Source organism: Stegodyphus dumicola, chromosome 6 (genome assembly GCF_044657685.1).
Source record: "Stegodyphus dumicola isolate Sdum_Otavi_A_Nest chromosome 6, ASM4465768v1".
NCBI classification, from domain to species: domain Eukaryota; kingdom Metazoa; phylum Arthropoda; class Arachnida; order Araneae; family Eresidae; genus Stegodyphus; species Stegodyphus dumicola.
Window position 1 is genome coordinate 107070207 of NC_140773.1, and position 24662 is coordinate 107094868.

The 24662-nt window shown below is 32.5% G+C and overlaps 1 protein-coding gene and 2 non-coding genes across 3 annotated transcripts; all 3 read left to right on the top strand.

The window, feature by feature from the left end:
- The first annotated feature begins 51 nt into the window (after positions 1-51).
- On the top strand, positions 52-23815 carry LOC146996818 (guanine nucleotide-binding protein G(I)/G(S)/G(O) subunit gamma-12-like). The gene is made up of 3 exons (XM_085818778.1): positions 52-229; positions 16132-16249; positions 22881-23815. The coding sequence occupies exons 1-2, from the start codon at positions 135-137 to the stop codon at positions 16235-16237; spliced, it is 201 nt and encodes a 66-aa protein (XP_085674904.1). The 5' UTR covers positions 52-134; the 3' UTR covers positions 16238-16249; positions 22881-23815.
- On the top strand, positions 8524-8659 carry LOC118197141 (small nucleolar RNA SNORA79). Its single transcript, XR_004759526.1, has one exon. It is a non-coding gene; the product is annotated as a small nucleolar RNA SNORA79 (small nucleolar RNA).
- On the top strand, positions 10376-10512 carry LOC118197140 (small nucleolar RNA SNORA79). Its single transcript, XR_004759525.1, has one exon. It is a non-coding gene; the product is annotated as a small nucleolar RNA SNORA79 (small nucleolar RNA).
- Positions 23816-24662: the final 847 nt, after the last annotated feature.

Sequence of the window (24662 nt, forward strand, 5' to 3'; positions counted from 1 at the left end):
AAGGTATACTCCGTGAACTTTTCGCCCTGCGGGTTAAAAGACTGAATAGTGCACCAAAATAAATTGATATTTGGTGTGAAGATATTCTTTGCCTTACATCCGCGTTTTTGTGTATTAGTTCTTTGTGTTTTTTTATGATGTCTCAAATCCAGACTTTGAGGAAGCAAGTGTTGCAACTACGTCAAGAGGCTAATATAAATCGGATTCCTGTATCTCAGGCTTGTGAGGAGTAAGTATTTCTGTGAAGTTTGCAGTGTTAGGCGTGGCCAAACACAAAAATTAATTTCTTCATTTTCAGCATGTTTTTAGCGTTATCTTATTTATAGATAGATTATTTCATAGTTATTTTTCTTTTTGGACATCGGAACTGTATCTTAACATGTATACCCTAATAATTCGGTGTCTTCCAAGAATCGAAAAGTAATAATAATCATAGATGGATTTAATTTGCCACCATATTAGAAGCATGACATAATCATCGTCGTTAATTTAGAGCAGCTTGTCTAAAATGAAATGAGACGAAATGTCTTCACTCTAAATACGTTTTAATATTTAACACAGTGTTAATAGGTTTATAACATACAATATCCAAAGCGGAAGAATCAATTCAATCATCTTAGTAATCTTTTCAACAGTATGTTTGTTGCCATCTTGTAACAACTAAAGGAAAAAATAACATTACTTACCTCGTTTTCATTTTTTAAATCAGTAGATGATTCAACTAGACTATAATTTCTAACGTTACAAAATTCTCCCCACCGTTAGTTTTTGGGAGAAAACTCAAAAATAAAGTAATAAACATTAGAGAAACAATTTTAAGAAATTTAAAAATGCGTAAACTATAGTTGGAATGATTAGGAAAATAATTGCCCATGAGGTATTTAGCCTAGAAAATCAGTGTCATAATTAAAAATTAATGTAAATAAAAATATATCTGAAATGGTCCAGCATTTTAAATTATGAGTTGTTAAATATCATGAGAAATAATATAATATTAGCGTTTTCCATCTGGAATCACCCTGATTAACTTCTGCATGCATTGCAGCTTCTAATAACAGCATAAGTTATGATTTAATCCTTTGTTAAATACTTCACATATTTTCAGTAATTATATAAAAGAAATATAGTTAAAGAGATTGTATGTACAGGAACTAATTTCGGCTATTTGATATAGAACTAACCATATAATTTTAAATAAATGTGATTGTTTATGATGTTCGCCAATCTATATGTGGATTTTAATTATTCGATTAAGGGATATAGGTTCTCCTACCCCAAGTTAAAATTTAAAAAAGGGAATATGTATAAGGTATTTTCTCCCTTCTTTCCTCATGCTTTCATAATGTAATTGGAAGCAATCTTGATACCTATTTGGGAAGTCCAAAGTTTGAATCACGGTTGGGGTATTATGCATTGCATTTTTTATGTTCCATCATCAATATAATCTAATGATTCTACTTAGTGTATTATTAAATACAAGGTATATTTTCAATAAATAATTAAAAATCATTTTTTACTTACTAGTGAATGCATCTGCACAAACTATTTTCCAAAGCTTCAGGCAAAAATAAACAGGTGCAATTTTGTTAAGTGCGTGTAGAGTATTATTCCATCAAAAGGTTAGGTTATTTAAATGGCAAAGCACACGAGTGATTAGCACTTCCTTAGCAAGTGCTGTACAAAAGAAAAGAGAAGCTTTTGTACAGCACTTGCTAAGGAAAACTGGCTCATGTTAAAATTGCAGTTGGGAAAACCATAAAAAGGGCAAGCCAGCCCGTTTGCTTAGATTTAAAGGAACTACTCTGATATGCGCCCTCAAGTCGCCAAATTTCTCGCCAAATATTTTTGGCGAGAAACTTTACGCTGCCATATTACTATCTAAATTTTTTGTCTACATTTCGAACTTTAAGCCTAAAATGTCTCCAAAAACACAGTTTTTGCACATGCAAAAACTACGTTTTGAACACACGATTTAAGCTAAAAATCCAAAACAAAAACAAAAAATTTAGATAGCAAAAACGTAAAGTTTCTAACCAAAAATATTTGACAAGAATCCATGTACACAGCGACATGTTTTAACTTAAAAAAATATCTACGAATGGCACACTGTAGGCAACGAACGAATCTACGAACTACGCACACCTCGCTTTAATAAATTAACATAACAACAATAAATTTCAAAGAATACCATGTACACAGAGTTCTGTTTCAACTTTAAAAAACATCTACGAATTGCACAATCTACACTAAAAATAAATCAAGAATATAAACTAAAATAAATTTCAGACAATTCAAAAAACAACAATAAAAACGGAAATTCATACCAAAAACAATGAATATAACATTCTACAAAATAAAAACAATAAAATAAAATGCACTTACCATAATGAAAGCTTCTTTTAAAAGCAGAAATATCTTTCCCCCCTATCTTCTCAGATACAGAGCATGCAAAGTCCAAAATACATTCGTTAATAAAATTTCGCCAGTCACACAACGTCTGTGAAGAAAACTTCCACGATTTTGCTATATCACATGCCTTCCTACGATTCAAAATTTCGAAAGTAACAATAAAAACTTCCTCCAACGTTAACTTGCTACACGAAAACCAAGATCCAAACCTTAAACTCCGCTGACACCCACATACTTTATTAGCAACAATTTTACTGCAAACCCACACAAGTCTATCAGAAACACCATTTTTCGTCCGAGTTCCCATATCAGCTCTGCATTTCGGACACGTCAAACTCCATTTTAAAAGTCCCAACTCCCACAGAAATTCTAAAAATACACTACGATCTCCATAAATACATCCGTGAACAAAAGACTCGTTAACAACTCCAGCATCATACCTTTTCATACTAAATTTACTCTGCACATAATCTAAAATACGCAGCTGAAACCTTCCCACCACGTCTGCCTTTCATCGCAACACAGGCCATTTCAAAAACACACGCGACACGAGCCAACTAGCAATTAAGACCAAACCAAAAGCTCCACCAAAAGACTTTTCAACGTCGACATGGTTGCCACACAATACGCAATCGCGCCAAAAACCAGCGCAAAACACATATCGTCACATTTGGTGAAATTAAGGTGTTTATCAGAGTTGTACCGATTTGAACTTAGGTTGAACTATTAATGTAAATGATCTCGCTGTTTGACTGTTGGTAGACTGTGAAATGCATAAAAACAGTCTTACCGTATTTATGCGAATCTAATGCGCATCCCCATTTTAAAACTTTAAATAATAAAAAAATTGTTTGTCGGCGAATGTAATGCGCATCAATGGTATGAGGAATTTATTGAATCTTATTTTATACAACAATAGATTTGTATATAAACTATCAATCAATGGTATGATAATTTTATTTAAATTTAGATACCATATTTTATGCAACAATAGATTTATACATAAAGTAGCAGAACATCGAATTAACCTATTAGTGGGCTATTGTTATGTGAAACAATCACTGTTAATTACCACTACCGTATATGGTACATATCGTAAAGTATGAACATGAAATAAATCGTAACATTTCTATCTAGCTAACAGTTTCTACAATCAGTTATTAATAGTAAACGTCTTTATTCACTATTTTGATGATAACATTTTTAGTCCCCTTCTCCGTAATGGTGTAGTTACGAGGCTTATCAAACCAAATTAGCGTCTCGTCAGCGATGTCAATTTGCCCCATTGAAAAATTCTTTTCCTTGCCAATTTCTGCTGCCGCCACAAGCGAACATTGCTCTCAGCTACGTTTAACTCTCTCCCAGCCTTTCTATTGCCATTTCTTTCAGGATAAAGAATTACTTTATGTTTGAAAGTAGCGTCATATGACATTCTTCTCTGCTTGCCCTCCATTCGTGACTACGACGTCATCGGCGAACTGCTGACGTCATCGGTGAACTTTGCACTCGAATCTAATGCGCACCCCAATTTTGAGTACTACATTTGGCCAAAAACGATGCGCATTAGATTCGCGTAAATACGGTATATTCCATCTGAGATCATTCTGCATAATTCTTCAGTAAGTTCGAACTTGCAATAATGATAATAACCTGCCTGAACTATTCCTGAACTCGAAAAATAAAGAAGCATATTGTTCTTGAGAAGTGTCTGAAGATGACAGTTGTTGGCAGAAAAATGGCATTATTTTCTATTCCAAGACTATGCTGCATAATTCTCGAAGTATCCCCTATATGCTGTAACAGTATTAACTCTGAAATGGGCCTTTATTAAATGTAGCCCCTAGTTTCAGTATATAGTTAATATTATTTTTTTTGCAAGTACATGCAGCTGTATATACTATTTTCCATGGATTTGAATAGAAATAGAACATATATTTCAAAATTCAGCTGAAGACCAAAAATGTTGCAATTTGCCTTCAGAGCATCTAATAGAACGGAAAGAGCATGTACAAAAATGGTGGCATTGTGCATTCAGACTTACAGTTGGTTACCCATATAACCATATGAAGAATTGTTATGGTTACCACTGTGTGTTCTACTAAAGCGGTTGAGATAATACCAAAGTAATTGAATTTTCTGGTTTTTTTGTAAATGCAGCAAAAGTTAAAACAAGGGAATTGCTTCTGCATTCAAAAAAAAAAAAAAAAAAAAAAAGAAAATATAAGAGAAGTCTTTGCAAGATAGATATCGTTGAATGGATATGACCAGAATGAGCCAACATTGGCTTATCATATGACCAATGATGAAATTATTGGCTTTATTTTGAACTTGACACTGTAAGAAAACTATTCTGACACTGACGTAAATTGTGAATTACATAGGAATAAGGGTTACTATTTGGTTTTGAGAGCCATAAAAAATTGTCAAACTATTGTTGATGGCAGTGCTGCCAAAAATAATTGCGGCAACCCTAATGCAAGAAAGGAAGTGTAATAGTAAATAGCTATCTAAGATTGATGTTTTAATTTAGATGAAAGGTTAATTTCATATAATACTTTTTTATTATAATTTATATAAAAAAGGCTAAACATGACTGAATGGAAGCATAAGAGTAAATAACTATTTCAGATCATTATTATAATTTATATAAAATTGCTAAACATGACTGAATGGATGCCTGCATCGCTATTTTGCTACTGAGTTAAAGCTAAAGCATAATTTCATCTCATTGGTTGTTCAAACATAATTTTCTATAATGAATGATTCCTTTTCTGTGAAAAAGTTCTCTGTAGAGTGCAGAATCGCCCACTTATTTGTTTGCCGCTTTTTACAAGGGTAAAAACAATAGGATTTTTGTCAATTTTCTTTTACTTTTTAAGTGAAAATAGATCGATGTGTACCTAGATAAAGTCAAGGGTGTGCGCACGGCCATTTTTGTGCAATTCTGGGGTTTTTTTTTAAGTGAAAATAGGTCGATGTGTACATGGATACTGAGTATGTGCAATTCTTAAAAATGCATCAAGCAGTGAATGATTCTGCACTTTACCCAAAATTTCTATTGCAGACTTTTTATCATGGGCAATTCCCAAGTTGTTAAATCCATAGGATATCAAAAAAGGATTTAAAAGTTAAACTAGTATTTCAATGGTGTCTTAAGAATAATTTCAATTGTTTTACGGTGCTCAAAACGGAATAGTACCGAATAAGGAAACATCTTTTAATGAAAGTTTGGAACGCAGTAAAATATACCTAAAATTTTTAGAACACCAGAGCTGTGTCATAGAGCAAAAAGATAGTAATAAAGGTAAAATTTACAAAAAAAAAAAAAAAAAGGGGGGTACTTTGAGGCACCCTAAAGTTTTAAAATAAACCTTTTATGAGAAAAATGTAAAAACAAATGAAATATTTTATGCTTTATTAATGTCCTTATTTAGTTTGCATTTTTAGTCTTAGTGTTATGATTTTTCTGTCCCGAAATCCTAAATCCACACAACCTTTGGTCCCAAGCATGGCAGATTTCTGGTCTTCTAATTTAGTTCCTCATTCGTTGTCATCTTGAATCCTATTAAGTGATGAAAATAATATTGGTTGATCTTTGGATTATGGTAATTTGGCGACCAACTCTGCTACAGCAACCCTTTATTTTTTTTTCGCCGCCATTTTGTCTTCACGAAGTAAAGACATGTTTCTTTTCTTTTTATTTACTGAACACTTTTTCCAACAATCTACTAGCCGAATTACACTTATGCTAGAAATTTTATGTAACAAAACTGCTTAATCATGACAAATATTAACTGCAAAATTGGGAAAAGTGCACAATCGCAAACTCCTTGCACGTTTTTCAGAATAGCACATACACATAAACCATGTACACGTCAACTTATTTTTACTTAAAAAAAATCCCAGAATTGAACAAAAATGGCATTGTGCACACTCTTCACTATATCCATGTACACTGCTTTTTTCTCATAAATTAGAAAAATTTCACGAAAATGCATGAAAATTTTCTGAATCTTTAAATCCGGTAAAAAGAACATATATGAAACTACCTGACCGCGAAAAAGTATATACCCTTTCCAAAGATGAACATTTCCACGTATAAAATAAATAAAATATCCAAAAACTTTTACCTCTAAATTATCTATTATATTATAAACGTCACCAACGAATTCATACCACAAACATTACAAATGGTTACAAATACTTAGTGTCAAATATTTAAATTATTTCCATGCATGTTTACTTCAACTGAAACGTATACCAAATTCTTACAAACATAAAATTCACAAAGTAACTATCATTTAATTAAAATATCACTAAACCATGTACACGTCGACTTATTTTTACTTAAAAAAACATCCCAGAATTGCACAAAAATGGCATTGCGCACACTCTTCACTATATCCATGTACACTGCTTTTTTCTCATAAATTAGAAAAATTTCATGAAAATGCACGACAATTTTCTGAATCTTTAAATCCGGTAAAAAGAACATATATGAAATTACCTGATCGCAAAAAAGTATATACCCTTTCCAAAGATGAACATTTCCACGTATAAAATAAATAAAATATCCAAAAATTTTTACCTCTAAATTATCTATTATATTATAAACGTCACCAACGAATTCATACCGCTAACATTACAAATGGTTACAAATACTTAGTGTCAAATATTTAAATTATTTCCATGCACGTTTACTTCCACTCAAACGCATACCAAATTCCTACAAACATATAATTCACAAAATAACTATCATTTGATTAAAATATAATTAAATTCAAAAACACTACTTAAAATACAAATAAGCACATAAATTAAATTAATAAAAATTAGCTTACAATCCTAATTACTTTAAACTAAATCATTGCTAATAACAATTTTCCAATAATACCATATTACTTTATTTACTCCTTACATTTAGAACAATGCATAAAAATAATATCCTCAAATAATTAAAAATACTAACTTACCTAATCTTCTTCAGAATCTTGATTACGTGGTGGATACACTTTTCTTATTTCCTCCGCTAAATAAAAAGCAATCGTATGTGCGCCTGTTTCAGGATCTTTAAAATCATACTTATAATTCACAGGACTTAATAAAACTTAATAAGCAATCTTTACTTCTATCTCTCATAACCTTAAAAAAACACTTATTATTACCCCTTTCAATCCCACTAAATACCCATTTCGAATTCACTTTAGATATGGCCATGGGATCCAAAAATTAACCAACACTGTTTCACACAACACAGAATAAAGCTAAATACAAAATTTCCAGATTCCCCCCCTTTTCCGATTAAAGAACTGTAATTCGTCCATTAATGTCACATGACATATCTCATGATCTCTCATTTCCCTCACACAAAATAATGCGTAATCGGAACTGAGTACTTCTCACATTATTACCAAAGTCCTAGGTAGTAACCTTTATCACCTCCAAAATGTTGCCAAATTACAAGTTACCATATTCCAAAGATCAGCCATAATATTAAATATATATTATATACAGTTTTTAAAATTTTGCTATTCTAAAACATAAAGCAAAATGGAGTAAAGCGTTTTATCATGAAATTTAAGAAATTTAAATGAGCTATAAATGATCGGAAAGCATTGATTCGTATTAAAGCCAAGAGGTTAGCAGATTTGGTGCGATTTCCACTTGGCGACTGGACTGTAATCTCCAGTCTAGCCATCCAGCCTTTCTTCACCTTTTCCTTTTTAAACTTAAATCTCATCTGTGATTGTCATTTTCATTAAATTTCATTTAAATTTATTAACTTTAATTTGCTTTTTACACTAAAATTACTTTACATTTACTTCATAAAATTACTTTAGTAATGCACTAAAGTAATTTTATAAATTGGGTATTGCGTATTGCATCTGTATTGTTTATATCAACTGATTAATGTTATTAAAATCATCACATGTATTGAAAGATAATGAGTGTAGAAAAACGTTTATTGAAAGATAACATATTAATACTTTAAATATTTTAATATTCAGCAATATATATTTATTTATTGCTAAGTGATTTAAATAGAAAATATATTTCTTTTATCTGTGAACATATCTTCTAAACTTGATTTTATCCAACTAATTTCTGTGTTCTTGACAGCTGTTCTTCGCATGTCTGTGAGATTAAGACATGCGATTTTAGGCTGTCATAAATAAATCTAGAAATATTTCACCCATGTTTGAGGCTATTTTAGCACTTTTCATTCATGGTTTTGCGATGTCTTACATAATTTATTTCTTCATATTTTTGTGTGCATATGTATTTCCTGTGCATTTCGGCAAAGAACCCGTTGGCGCCGTTGCACTTTTACTTGTCACGTTCACCAACGATTGATCCATGCGAAAAGATGATTGGCGTATGGTTGTCAGATATTAAAACATATGGAAGTAAGCCGCGTAAGCGTGATATTTAGTGCATATAATCAAAATAATTAAAGAAAAGTAACATAAATTCAAGTTAGTAGAGAAAACAATATATTAAGCATATGAAAGTGAAAATTAAAAATTATCCGGTTAAATGCAATATACGATAATAAGTATGTATTGAATTAAAGTTAGCATAGGAAACAATATATAAAGCCGTATGGAAGTAAAATAAATGTAATAACGAGCTTTGTTATAATGTTGAAGGCATCTTTCCTCTTATGCAGAAATCTCTCCCATTATTTTCCATAAAACAAACCAAATCCAACTGATGTATGCTGCTAAAAATTTTATTCAAAGTCCACATTTAATAACAGTACAAAAATTTCAAATATGGTTTAAGTTAGATGATTTTAAATGTCTATTTTATCAATTATTATTAATATATTTATGGACAACATTTCTTTTTTTATTGTACTGTTGAATTTATCTTTGATTTTAATTTTTCATGCCATAATGTTATCAAAGTCTTCTGAAATTTAGTCACAATTTAACTCGATCAAATCTGACAGTGTAGTTCACAGATGCAACATAAAAGCTATGTCAAATATCAGTCACTAAGGATGTATGGATTAGGTTTTTCATGCTTATGACTGTATAAGAAGACATAGGTGAAACAAATGTTGTGTCACAAGCAGTGACACCAAGATGTTATTTCACATATAACTGAGAAGTACAGCATTAATTAGCACTGTAATTGTTAAAGAAAGTATCCTAGCTTTTAAAAAGCTTTGTTACATGCAATATGAAATTAATTACATTATCATTTTAACGATAAGAAGGGTTTGTGTGTTTATTTAATTCCATATGCAAAGCATGTGAGGGCTAGCTAAAAAAGCCATGCTTTCGTGAATATTTTCTAAGGTAAGTAGGCTCATATTTACATCACTTAAGGAAAATCACGAAAATGTCGCCAAAACGCATGCAAAAAAAAATAATAATAATAACCTGTACAGCCAGCTCATTTATCAGAATTTGAGCCGACATTGAACTACCAGTATTCACCCGTCTTAACCAAAAAAAGAAAATGCTTGTAATATCATGTAATCAAAAGTTAACTATGTGTTGTATGGCAGGATTGCTTTTTCAGGTACTGAGGTAGGGAATACTTAATCTATTCTTTTTTTTTTTAAGGGTTTGGTTACGGTATTATTTATTACATGTACTTTCCGTAATTCATATAGAATAATAATTCTATTACAAGTGTCTTTTTTTTTTTTTTCATTTTTAAGTGTTTTGCTTTTTGATATTCTAAAAATTGTATCTGATAAGTATAATAGATGTATATAATAGATCAGGTGTGACCAAACTTTATGTCAGCGAAAGCCACAACTGAATTTTTGCATCATTCTAAAAGTGGTGAAATAGGTTTCAGGCAGCAAGAAATGTCCAATTCCAAACAATCATTCAGTGACAGTCTTAGATCAATAAGAGCCATGCCCCTGTAGTAAATTAATGAATGCATTACTTTTAATACATCCATTTTACATAAGAGTTTTTTATCCATCTAAATTCTGTGTTCTTGACAGCTGTTCCTCGCATGTCTGTGAGATTAAGACATGCGATTTTAGGCTGTCATAAATAAATCTAGAAATATTTCACTCATGTTTGGAGGCTATTTTAGCACTTTTCATTCATGGTTTTGCGATGTCTTACATAATTTATTTCATCATGTATTTCCTGCGCAATGATCTTTACTCATAATGTCACTGTAAATAATCTCGAAGGATAAAAAGTTTTATTGGTTGTTTAAAAGTATCCTTTGTCTATAAACTTTGCAATTGCTAGCACTTCTCAATAGAGAATATAATGTTGGTATGTATTGAAAACAAATAGGTATTATCATAATAATAAATATTTATAAAAAGTATTTAATAAGTAGTAATATTTGAATAAATGTAGTATATTTATGTTATAAATAATGTGTAACAATTGCATCAAGTGTCATTTTTTAAATTATTTTTAGAAATGTGATAGAACTGTAAATGGGAGATCAAAAGACTATTATTCTGAAGATCAGATCAAATTAGTATGCAATTATAGTTAATATGAATATGCTAAAATTCTTGTAACCACTTCTGATTTTACGGAAGAAAATAGTTTTTCTTAACCATTTAGAAAATGTATAAATGTTCAGTTACATTAAAATTGTTGTGAAATTGTGTGTGTGTATTTCCTTTTTAGAAATGTAAATTCAAGGGAGAACTTAAGCAAAATTTTGATCTATACACGATATTTTTCAGACATCGGTTAGAATAGATTTAAGGGTGCCCCTTGGATAATCATTAAGTTACTTTTTCATTTCTGGAAACCTGAGTAGTTGAATGTTATGGAAACCCTATTATGACGTAACTGGTTGTGTGATTGCGGTCAATTTGAATCATAGTAATAAATAATCATCATTTGTTGGAAAGTGTGTGTCGGATTTTGGATAAGTTCATTGTTATTTTGTAGTTTACATGGTTAGATTGTGGTAAGATTAATTTGATGATTCTGTACGATTTAGAACGAAAGGGGAAAAACATTCATTGACTGGTGTGTAGATGAAGGTTTACTTAGTAACCATTATTAAGCGTCCTGTTTGTAGGAAGGAAATGTGTATGTTCGGACGATATCAGAGTTACGAAGGATATGTTTTACTCTTATTTTTGTGAATTTATGTGGCAATGCCAGTATACAGATTCTAGTTCAGATAATTTTAGGAAGTTTTTGGATGCTGTTAAGGAATTTTGTTTGACTGAAGACCAGTGGTGTAGCGAGGAGGGGCAAGAGGTTGTATGATGCCCCTGGCACCGCTTGCAGAGGAGCACAAAAGGGTCTCCAAACAAGTTTTTCATCATATCTTTGTGTTTTTTTCAAGGGGGGCCACCAAAAAAGGTATTTTGCCCCGGCACCAGTTATGCTCGCTACTCTACTGCTGAAGACGTAAATATGGTAAATGGATATTCCCTTTGTGTAGTACTAAGATGAATTTCCTTTTTTATGTTATTTCATTGCTTGATTTAAAATATAGTTTGTTGAGATATATATATTTTGTTAGCTGCTCCTTTGACTTTTTAAGTGAATATAGATCAATGTGTACATGGACAAAGTCAAGGAAGTGTGCAATGCCTAGTTTGTGCAATTATCTGATTTTTTTTTAAGTGAAAATAGGTAAATGTCCAAAAATCACCGCCACACAAAGCCAAAACAAGTCGAAGAATTGCACAAACGGGGTGTCTGTGTATCGCCAAGAGGCACGTGTAAATATATATTTACCTAAACATCATGTATGGAACAAAACTGCTTTTATTTTGTGAAGGAAACAGGGAACACCTGTAATGAGGCAGCCGATCTCTTCGTGAAAGATGCAGCCCTCAACATAGAAGCGGAGGAATTGGAAATTCCATGGCTACACTCTACTTTGAAACGACATCTCCATCTGCAGGCTCTCGCTAAGTGGCAGGAAGAATGGGACACTGCACAAACAGGCAGGCGTACACACTACCATCTAATGTACGTAAACCCTGCCCGGCTATGTTCTAATACACACTTGGTGCGCTATATCACGGGCCATGGGCCTTTTCCGGAGTACTTTGCCAGGCATGGCATGACTGACACAGATCAATGCAGTTGTGGCCACCTGGGTACTCCGGAGCATTATGTCACAACCTGCCCACTTACCAGCAAACTGCACATACATATTCCAACTGTCAATACGCAGGCCTTCTGTAAATTCATGATCAAGCAGAAGCACCTGTGTCAACAGATCATTAAAATCATGAATTTACTTGCCAGACACGGCACTGACCTTTGTGCAGTCGAATAATTAGTGCATGGCTTTTGAGAAATGTCTCCTCAGATAATGCAAATATAGCGCTGAACAAGCAAACTCTACCAACAGTAAGTCAAACATGCCAAGTATACCACGTATGTGTACATGTACTGTATATCCGAAGCGAACTGCAACATCTCAGCAGTACTAATCAAAATTCAAGCAATGTAAATAACTTAAGAACCATTATATAAAATAGTTCATGCACATCAGCAAGTATGCGCGAACATCTCCACTAATTTAACAGTGAATATTAATATGGATGACGTATCAGACAAAGAAAGTACACAACTGACTTCAGGCTCTGTCTAGACCTGAATTGTAAGTGTAATGCTACCCAGTGCCCATCCCCATAAGTGGCTGCACAACCTAACTGCTTTAAATATGTGTATTTAAATGTAAATGTCGCATCTGATGTACTGAACAGTCAAAGGACAATATCTTAGAATATGTATGCAAAAGCACATATACAGTACAATCCTGCGAATACCGCAGTGATGTAGCAAGATGCGCCTATGAACAGTAGAAATGTATGCTTACATGCCCCTGCATGTCAGACATCCTAAGCTCATTTGCATAACTGCCAGAGCAATTATATTGCTCAATATGTATCAAAATCTAATGTAACATTGGACATGATAAAAACACTGCTGAATCCGAACACTGCACAAACTGTAAATGTAATACCACGTAACGCAAGTGTAACGTCATTTCTGAATAGTAATGTAAAGTCATATGTAATGTTATATCGAATTACGTAATATAATATAGAAAATACTTACAGTACTGCATTATATGCAAACACTGTCATAAATAAGTATGTGTCTGTACAAAAATCTCACAGGTATAGCAGGACCTCAGATGTAGCTGCCTTGAGCACCTATAATGTCTATATATCAGGTCTGCCTGTACGCTGTCCTAAAGCTCAATCACATAAAAGCAAGAGCAAATATAGTCTTATAAATATGTTCTATATGCAATGTTGCTCTTGACAATGTATTTACAGAGTTGAATCTGCATAATGTAATTCGTAAATATAATGTCAATAATGGTAATGTAATACCACTATTATCTCATATATAATGTCAATGCCGTATTGCATAGTGTATATATAAGACATGCAATGTCATAATTATGTAAATATGTATATGCACAGCACTATTTATGTGTTAACTGAAGTAATTTAGTTGCAACCCCCTTCTGCACACATGTAGTGTATGTGTACTAGCCCTGCATGAAAGCTTCCCCAAGCTCACTTGCGTAATTACAGGAATAATTATTATGTTCTATACGTAGCTATATGCAATCTCTAATTAACTTTAGATAAGGGTGGACGTTGTGCTGTATTGATTAATCTTTGCGGCAAAGGGACAGTGCCCACATCCACCATCACTTATCCCTTATCACTTTATCTGGTCATGAGATTTTTTTGTCACATGACACATATTAGTGTATAATTTAATAATATAAATGTTATATTGATGAGTGTAAGTTTATGAAAATAGAGACTAAAATACACCGAGAATGAATGATCCAAAAATTATGCAAATTTCAGGGTAGATGCACGTTATTAAGTTATTCGAATGGTGTGAAATACAGAACTCTCCAGCGCATGTTGAAGAAGCCTGCAGAATGTTCAATTGCCGTGCCATTATGTTTGCTAGGGAAACCATTGTAGAAAATTTGTTCTTGTTTCGAAGGACAGATGTGTGTAATAGCAGAGAATGCCAGGCTGTTATCAATGGAGGCAATTTCCAACAGACAGACGATTTTACAAAGGGGATGGTGATCAGATTGAGAAGGGCAGCTTGGTCCATTTGGCAAATCTCAGCTGACACACACCTGGATGCATCCACATGCACCGGCTGTGGTGATGATGGTTGGCAAGGAAATGTGGTAGTTTCGAGGGGTGCCGGTGCAACCAGAGTGACATCAGCATATGTGGACCAGTGCATCCACCAACAAGCAGTGGTGCACCAGCAAGTCATTTCTACCTCCATTTTGCAGCATGTTTGAGACAGCTTAGATGTGCCCATATCGACCAGAACCATTTGCCATCGATTTGGCTAGTGACCTGCACTCGTGGAATCCATTAAGAAGACTGCCATTGACCTCACATCATAGATGGCTACATTTGATGTGGATGGCGGAATGGCACAGGGTTTTATATGTCACACTTCTGTTTCTCCAATAATAGTCGTAACTTACGATTGTGGAGGCAGGTCCAATCCGGCAACAATTGTGGAACGCCCCACTGCTCGATAATGCAGCATCATGGTTTAGGGTGCAATTCATTTATGATTCCAGATCACCTCTAGTTTGTATTCAGGACAGTATGATGGCCCAACAATACATGCTGTGGCTGACGATACTCCCCTACCTTCAGAGAGTGCCCATTGCTCTTTATAAGCAGGATAACGCCTGACCACACACTGCTCACATCAGCCAATATGCTCTACCAGATGTACAGATGCTTCTCTGCATACTGTTCACTCCTGATCTCTCTTCAATCAAACACATTTGGGATGTGATTGGATGCTATTTGCAGATTCTTCCATTGTCAGGTTCAGAAAATGAACTGTAGCAAATAGTTGATAAGGAATTGGAAGCCATTCCTCTGGACACCATATAGTTGTCTCATTGACTCTGTACCTAGATATGTTGCTTCGTATATTGCCATCCAAGGTGGTCTTGCAACTTATTGAACCAATGCTGTTCTCTCTCTGTATTATGCATATCGTTTTGAAATAAAGATAACATATTGTTTGTTGCCATCTCTCTCTGTTTGCGAGATTCATCACTTTCTGGCCACTCCTTCTTAATGTTGCATTTTCAATGTTGGGTAGTGTAAATAATTATACAAATTTGCCTAATAGATACTGTTTAAAGGTAAGTCTTCAAGGCAGATCCAAAGTTTCAAATCGCTCAAAGGTTAAATCGTATAGCTTCTTCCTTGTAGAATTTAAATTGCTGTATTTCATTACCTATTGCATTTCACCTCTGATTAAACTCAACTGATTCAAATTATTAACAAACAAGATTATTAGATCATATAACTTCTTTACTGTAGAATTTAAATCAGTGGCTCAGTTTCACAAGTTTGAGATAATTTTGTAACTGTATGAAATTTACTACAAGATGTACATAGTAACTGTATAAATTTTGGTACTTTATAATAAAAGTCAACTTTCATCAGTATATTGCTGTAGTATACTTTACAGGAAAATAATTTATAAAAAATGTCTTCCTGTAAAATTTTGAAGTTCTCAAAGCATTTGTAAAATATGTAAAAAGAGCTAATTCTTTTTTTTTTTTTTTAATTACTAAAAAAGTTTGTTTCATAACATAATATCATTGTATATTTGTTTATTATTGTTTCAAGAAAATATAGTATAAGATGCTGTTTATCACCATTATAAACGTGAAAAGATGTATTTTAAATATATTATAAACTTTTTCTTTTAGTTTGATGAAATTTTGCTTAGAACATCAAAAATCTGATGTCCTCGTCTATGGAATTTCTCAGTCAGAAAATCCCTTTAAGGAAAACAAAGGTTGTGTGCTATTATAGTTGCTGATATATGTAAGTTACATTTCTCATTAATCTTTGTTTTGTCATATAATTTGATAGTTACTGAATTTTTTTTAAACTTACCTAGGAAAAGTTATCTTTGAGGAATTCTGTTAAATTACAACATCCTATGCACGTGATGTCAGGTTTTCCTTTTAAATCAGTGGAGAATCTTAGATTATTGTAATGCATTTACCATATGTTCATGGAATATTTTCCCAAAAATAAGCCAAAGTATTCTATAATATGTACCAAATTTGAATATAAGTTCTTTGCTGTATTTACTATGTTTTCTGCTATAGAATATTGAGTTAAACTGAAATTTTGTAATTCATTTCTTTCTTTTCATCAACTTTTAGGAAATAAATAACTTATTAAATTTTGTGAGTTTTCCTAGAAAACAAAAAAAGTATCTAATATCAAATGTATTGTTTGTTGAGAAATATGTGTAGTCATCAGCATATCAGCCAGGTTCCTCAGTATCTTCTTCTAAGTCTTAACAGCTTTACATATTAGTTCACGGGCTTAAGCAATGAAGTTGTTGTCTCAAGCACCGAACAGAGTCGTGTGGTCTTGTACATAACTTTTTATTTGGCTGGCATAGATATACGGTCCAATGTATGAAGAGTGAAGCAGTTCACAGTGAGGCTGTGGTGATTAAGCTGGGAAAGTCGTAGTCAGTCAGTGCATGCCAAGGTGAGTAGGTAGTGATCTACTAACTGAGCATAACTGTTATTGCGGAGAGATGGAGTGGCATGGGAAAGGCATCAAATAGCACCCATGATAGGATAAGGATGTCCTACTGTTTGACAGGTAATGCACATAGGGCGTTCCATTTTACCCTTATTTGGGCGAACCCTGTTTTATCCTGTTCTGAAGGGGGAGGCACATTTAACACAGCATCACTCAGTAGAGCATACCGAAGGATCTGATTTTTGTAATATATTTTTCTTCCAATATGGGGAAGTATATCAAATCCTTCGGTTCCGAAGTTTTTTCACTGTTTTTGTTTTTGAATAATATTAGCAAGAAATAATTGCATAAGGGCCTTAATATTGGGGTGCATTAATTGAGAAATTTTGTTCTAAAGAAGCTGACATAATTTTATTTTTGCCGATAGTTGTGGGAAGCCTACAAAGTACAGCTTTAATTGGACTGCGATACTACATTAAGTGCGTGTGCTTTCCCGTAAACGTGAGCTGAGTTTTCTGTGATCACCTTTGGTGAAGGGCAAGGTCACCTAGCTTTCCTAGGAATTTTGCTGGGATATTTTTCTCCAATGTGCTAAGAAATTCCTCAGAAGAATAATTGCCTAGGTTGACCATTACAGTTGGTATACCAGGAGTTTTTATGTCTGGTTGTTCTTGGGCAGCTTGAACTTTGGAGGGGGGCATCTCAATATTTTCATTTTCTAAAGCATTAATTTGTTTTCCAGCAATATGATCTGCTTTAGATTGCTTAGCAGTTTTAAGCAAGCATATATCCTTCAAAATCTATGTTATTATCACTGTCAGTATTTTTTAGGTTAGCATTTTTACATTTAAGACTTCTAGAATTTCTCCTAGTTATGGTTAATTGTCAGTTAAAATAGAAATTCAGTTTACCTCTCTAACTGGCTTCTTTAATTTGTCCATCATTTTTGTATCTGTAGATGCTACTAAGTACCTCCTGTTTTATACTATGTAAGGTGTATTTTGCACTGTTAATATCAGAATCCAGTTCCTCGGTATTCTTAGGTCATGCGAAACCAGGTCTCCCTTGGCAAGAGTAACATCATCCAGAGCCAAATTATCATCAGTGTGCGTGGCATTCCGTTCTCATAACGATGGAAGTTTTTTGCTCTGCGAAGTCATAGTGAGCAACCTACACTCACGAGCACTGGAAGGGAAATATATTAGTTTTTTTCCAACAGTGTTAATAGTACATATTATTTACAGATGAAATGAAGATATAAAAGTAATGAAATTTTGACACTGACTTGAAGATGCAGTGGTGGCCATTTGATACAATTATTTATCTATAACATAGCATTATTGAAAGCATATCGTAGGCTGGATGTTTATCACTCAGATGTGGAATCAGTTTTTAAATTTGATCCCTTGTTCTGAAGCTTTGGTTATCTCATTGACAAAGCAAAACATCTGATCAAGCTTACCTTCTGGGCAGCTTTTTGGAGCATTATATCAGGTTTTACTAATTGTAGTAGGCTTTATGGTATCTTCTATGGGCTATCAGTAATTTACATATTTGTTATCTCAGTCACTAATAAAAATGGTTGAATTGTATGAAACAGTTGTATGAGTTGAAAACACTGGGTTCATATTCTTTATGAGTAGTACAGGTTTTGGTTGTGGATCATTATCTGTTATTATTCAGTGTGAATCTGATACAGTGAAAAAAAGGGGAGACAGTTCTGAATCTCCTGTTCTGTTAGTCCAGTTAAGGAAATTCATGGTTAAGTGCTTTTCAAGCCTTACAATTGCAACTTCGAATATGTATATTAGATGTATATGTAACAATGCATGGCTTGCATTAGATTTATATTCAAGCCGTGCACACGAAGAGGCAAACTATGACTTGCTGCATGTATTTATATTATATATTAAATATTAATGTACAACTTGTGCCAAAACAAAAAGTGATGTCATATGATCGGCATGGAAAGCGAGATCATATGGCAGACGTCTCTTGATATTTACTCTATGCATTTTAAGCTCTGACCAATAGCTTTCTTTGCATCACAAGTATAACAAAACTTAACACCTTGCCTTTGCAATTTCCCAAGAAGCAATATATATATTAATCCTCTTAAATGATTACAAGTACTTTTTAATGAACATGGAAATTTTATTTTTATAATTATCTTTATTAGTTTTAGTAGCAAATATTGGTAAAGGATAACACCACACAACAAATAGATAAATCTCTTTCTATACTTGTATGTGGGCATAAGCTCTATCTAATATTTACATCTATTTTTTTATGCAAAGTTGGCAAACAGATAGTATTGTGACTAGTGGTAGAATTATTCAAAAGTACAGTGTTGCCTGTACTTGTTTACATTATTGTGCATATTTGTAAAATATTTCAAACTCAAAATGTCTAATAATAAAACACAGATTCAGAGTGTCTTGCTCTTAAAGATCTGGATTTTTTTAATATATATGTAAAAGATAAACCAGTGTGTATCAACTGCAACGAAGCTCTAAAGCTGCGTAAAGGGCATTGAGGCGTAGTCATAAGGGCATAAAATACGGGAATTCCGTTCACACTTGCGAGAACGAGGTGTAAACCATGGCCAATGAGAGAAGCTAAATTTGCACATGCGTGGATGTGGCTACAACTTTCCCGCACTGTTCTCCTGCTCGATTGATTTCCCGCATTCGCTCTGCTTGTTTTATGACAGCGAAATCATCTGTAGAACGCCGCTTCGTTTTAGCTTCGCTCTGATTGGTCGACGCTTATCCCAAACTCGGCGTAAAGTTGAAAAGTTTGAACCCCTATGCAACGAGCCCTAAACCAGATTTTGTGACGTAGCACAGGCTGGTTGCCTTGGCAAGGGAGCTCGGCTTTAACCACTTATGCCTTTTACGCCCCCGTCTGAATGCAGCCTAACAGTCTTCAAAGAATATAGCATTTCCTATCACTTGACATCAAAGCATAAGAATTCCAATCATGAAGCAAAAGTCCAAATATGGGGGGAAAGCTGAAAACCGTGAGATCTTTGTAAAGAATTATCAGGTCAAAAAATTTGTTTTAAGAAAGTAAACAATATTTAGGAGGAAGCTATACATGCAATATTACTAGAAGTAATAGAACTCTCCGTGATGGGAGTTCGTTAAACAGTGCATGTTCCAAGTTTGTAATTTTGTTTGTTTTTTTGTTCGGACAAGAAAAGACATTTTGAGACGAGCTTACCTCGAAAACCAGTGACTTCTAGAGGCAAATCCATCAATAAAAGTCTGACATCACAGTTAAGTCGCAGAGTTTGGTTTATTTGATGCTTCATAACTATGAATGAAAGCACTGATATAAATGATACTGCTCAACTATCATTATTTACAAGAGGTGTTGATAAGAACTTTGAAATTACCTAGGAAATGGCATCGTTAAAGGAAACTACAACAAAGTATGATTTTTTTGTGTGTGTGTGAAGTTCTGGAAAGGATTTCAGTTTTGAAAAAAAACTATGAGAAACATATGTAATAGTACAACTGATGGAACACCCAGGCAGGGAAAAAAGTCTAGATTTCTTGAACTCTAATCAAACTATCCATTTACATGTGTTAAACAATCAAGATGCCTTTTATAAATCTGCACTGAATATGAAACCTGTGCTTGATATAATTGTGAGACTTGTAAATACTATTTGATCTTGTGGATTTATTCACATGGAATCGAACATTTCTTCAGTCCATGTAATTTGAAGTTCTGTATTAACGCAAAAGTAAGGTGGCGTAGTGCTTAATGTGTTTTTGAGTGAGAAGACATTGTATTGTTTTTCCATGAGATACTATGTTCTGCGAAGTAAGAAATACTGGAAGATACAAAATTGTTTTCCGACTTTGCATTTTTCACAGATGTTCTTTGTCATATGAACAGCTTAATGATAAGATGTAAGGGAAAAAAATCTATTTATCTCAGCCCATCTCAAAAGTTTAAATTAAAACTTGATCTGTTTGCTGGGCAGCTAGCTAAGAATGGTTTGTCTCATTTCCCAAGGTTAAATTCAGTGCCTTTGAAGGGTTGCGAAGATGCCCTGAGAAAACTGCATTTTGAGTTTGAGTGCAGATTTCAATGCCATTTAAATAGAATTGGGTGTTTTTCCCATGCCTTTCAACATAAATCGTGAAGCCGGATTTGCTGTTTGAATTAATGCGTTACTATCTAGCAATCATCTCAAGAAGTTTTTTTTCAGTTTTCTGATTTTATAAATTATCATAAGCAAGTTTCCCAAATTTAATATCTCAAACCCAGAAAATTAATGCTGTGTTTATCTTAAATATGTGAACAAGTGTTTTCTACCATGAACTACATTTCTTTGGAAGAATTTTATTAGAAGTAAACTAACAAATGATCATTTAGCATCACTTCTCAGAATTAGTTTCATCCATCACATTTCATTCAATTGTAATATTTGCATACTCTGCTTAGTTTTAGAATAAATTGTATTGGCCTGTTAATTTTTTTGTTTTCTTTTGTTTTTTTGACCCTCTCTGAAAAAAAAAAAATTAACTTGAAATTAAACTTCGTTGTTTTCTTCCTTTTTAAATATAAATCACTATTATTCTATCATCGAATGTATTTCCAAAATCTAAAAGATGCCTGTGTAATTCTTCAAGAACAAGCATATCCCTTTGTGCCAGTCAATGCATGTTGGCTTAAAAAATGTTTGTCAATGAAAATAAAGAAATATGAAACTTGCCATGGTTGCAAGTATCCCGGTTTTCTCTTCTAAGTTATTGTATATCATTAGTGAACTATGAGAATTTTAATAAGGAGCTCACATTTGATCTTATGAAAATAAAATACCAGATTTTAGTTAATTTTTTAATTACAAAAATAAAAATATACATAATTATTCTTAAATTTAAATAAAAATAGCTTTCACAGAAATTACATGAGTAAATTTAACTGTACAAGTTCTTGCATTCATTACTTTCTTCTTTCACTTCAGTTGATCTTTTGGAAGTTTAAGCCCAGTAATGATTTTTCACAAATATTTTTGCGTAATGTTTAGGATTAAGTTTTGTTAAAGATTTCCCGTTCAAGGAGATGTCAGTAAGTCTGAAATATGCTGTACAGTCAGTACAACTTGATCTTGCGAAATTCTTCTTTCAGTTGAACACTCATTTAACTTCAGCACTAAAGATAGCAATAGTCTCCATGCTATCTTTAGCTGTCTTTGAATTTCATTGTGCAGTTTCTTTGTTAAAGCCATCTTCTAAGCAAGATCGTATGATAATTTTATCATTACAAATAAATTATTTCTATTTCATGTTCATGTTTAAAATTCAGTGTTTGCAAAAGTATGGTACTGAAATACGAGTTTTGTCAAACTCATCTACAAGTATAGAGCACATTTGTGCTAAGGAAGCTGTGTGAGAGGTGAAATGAGTTAGCATTATAGATAGACTGGTAACACTAATTTCTTATGTGTATTTCATAAGAAAGTAAGTATCTGGACTTATCTAAAACAGGTTTTCTTTTCTTTCATCATAATAAGATAATAGCATTCTATGGCATCATGCACAGCTATTTGTTTATTTTTTTTTTACCCACTCCAAACAAATTTCAGTCTTTGAGAAGAGGTATGTTCATATCTGCAAGTTTGTAAAATGGGGAGCATCTGTATTAATAAATCGCTGACATTAATATATTTTAATAATGATAAATACCTTTTCTTTAATTATTTAATAGAAAAAGCTAAGAAATGTATATGCAAATCACTTCTTTTTAATATCAAATATTTATTAACAAAAGAATAGCAGCTAAATTATTATGCATATTTAGATATTTTTTAATGTACAATGTTTTGTAACATATGTTACAACTTATAAAAAAACTTCAGTTTGTAAAAGCATTCCTTTATTGCATATGTAAATATTGCTAGTAAAATAATTTTTATATTTTTCTGCTCTAGGTCCCTGCAACTCTTTTAATTGCACTGTGTTTGCAGTTTTTTTAGCATTTTCAATACGTGATGAAAGAGTACTTCTGCTATTGCATTTTGTTAATGTATGTTGTCAAGGCACTGTTAAAATGAGCTTATTATCTGGCACATTTAACATTTATTCCATAAATGCTTAATCATTTAAGCTTGCACAGTCAGCATTTATAAACTACATGTGAAACTAGCACAATTGCGCACTTGTGCAATTGCTTCTGTATTGATAATATTCCATGCATTTGATAAATAATAAGTTGATGTTCTTCTAGATATTTCTTAATGATTTTTTCCCTTTTAAAATATTTTGAAGGCTTAATATACATTAAAATTGATAAATTATATTAATAATCTTATAAATTAGTTCATGATATTATAAGTGAATAGTCATAATGCTAATTACAGCATTAATTAAAAAAAAATTTAACTGTCTGTTGAGTAAACATTATTATGGTATGTTTGCTATTTCATTTATATGGGCCAAATTCTTTCATAATAATGTTTTGTTTTTCTGACAATAAGTATCAATTGCTGAAGATATGCAATTTTAAAATATATTTTTATACTGTTACTTGATGATAAATTTTTATTGCAAGTTTTCTAGAATTTTTGTAATGTTTGTCAAAGGTATTTCTTACATGTAGAATAAATTAGAAATAAATAGCCTGTGAATTTTACAAGTAGTATTGTACAGTATTTGATTTGCTTTTAAAATCTAAATTTAAAGGTGTGCTTATATAAATTGTAAAATTATGTACATAAGTTGGTAAATTATGAATTGTTCTAATCATAATTTCAAATTATCTGTATTTTGGAATTCGCATTATTCTCAAGTTGTATTTTTAGCTTTAAGAGTAAATGCATAATTTTATTTTCTTTAATTGAAATAAAGCTGATACACTTAAATTATGCTTCACTTGAATTTGTAATTTACTTTATTTTCAAGCATATATAGTGATAACTGCTCATCTGCTCAAAGTTGTTAGCAGATATAACATCGATCCTTTCCATCAGACTTAGAATTGCGAGCCCTTTTACAACTTGGAACCAAATTTCGTCCTACTTTCAGTATCAATAAACATTTATGCCTCAAACAATTCAATCGAGATCTTGATAAATTTATCATCTTAGTTAATAATAAATCCAATTTACCTACTACTACTTTTCTCGAATGGAAAGCTGCACTGATTAAAGAATTTCAACATTTACTTTTCAAGACACCTTCTTTCAACTCTTTACACAATAAGAAAAGACTCTATGATCTAATCAAAGAACAACAAGATAATTTTATCATTACAAAAATTGACAAAGCTAGCAACAATTTTAGTGTTATTTGAAAAAAGTTTTACTTCGACCTTCTGCACAAAGAACTAAATAGTAATGGCACTTGCCAAAAAATTAATGCCAACACCAAAATTCTTATCAATAAATTTAATGCACTACATAAAAGATTTAAGATACGTCCCCAGAACTATAATAACAGATTTGCTAATCTCTATGCGCTTCCAAAATTTCATAAGTCTCCTATTAAATTCACGTTTATAGCCAATAGTACCAAAAGTTATCTTAAAGAAATAGATTATCTTTTTGCAAAAAAACTTCGTTTAATACGTGACTTGATTAATAACTATGATTTTCAGGATCTACATGGCAACTGGATGATTTCAAGTAACGAACTCGTGATTAAGACAATTAATTCACTCCAAATATACAATGCTACGATTTCGAGAACCTTTATACTACCTTACCACTTGAAGA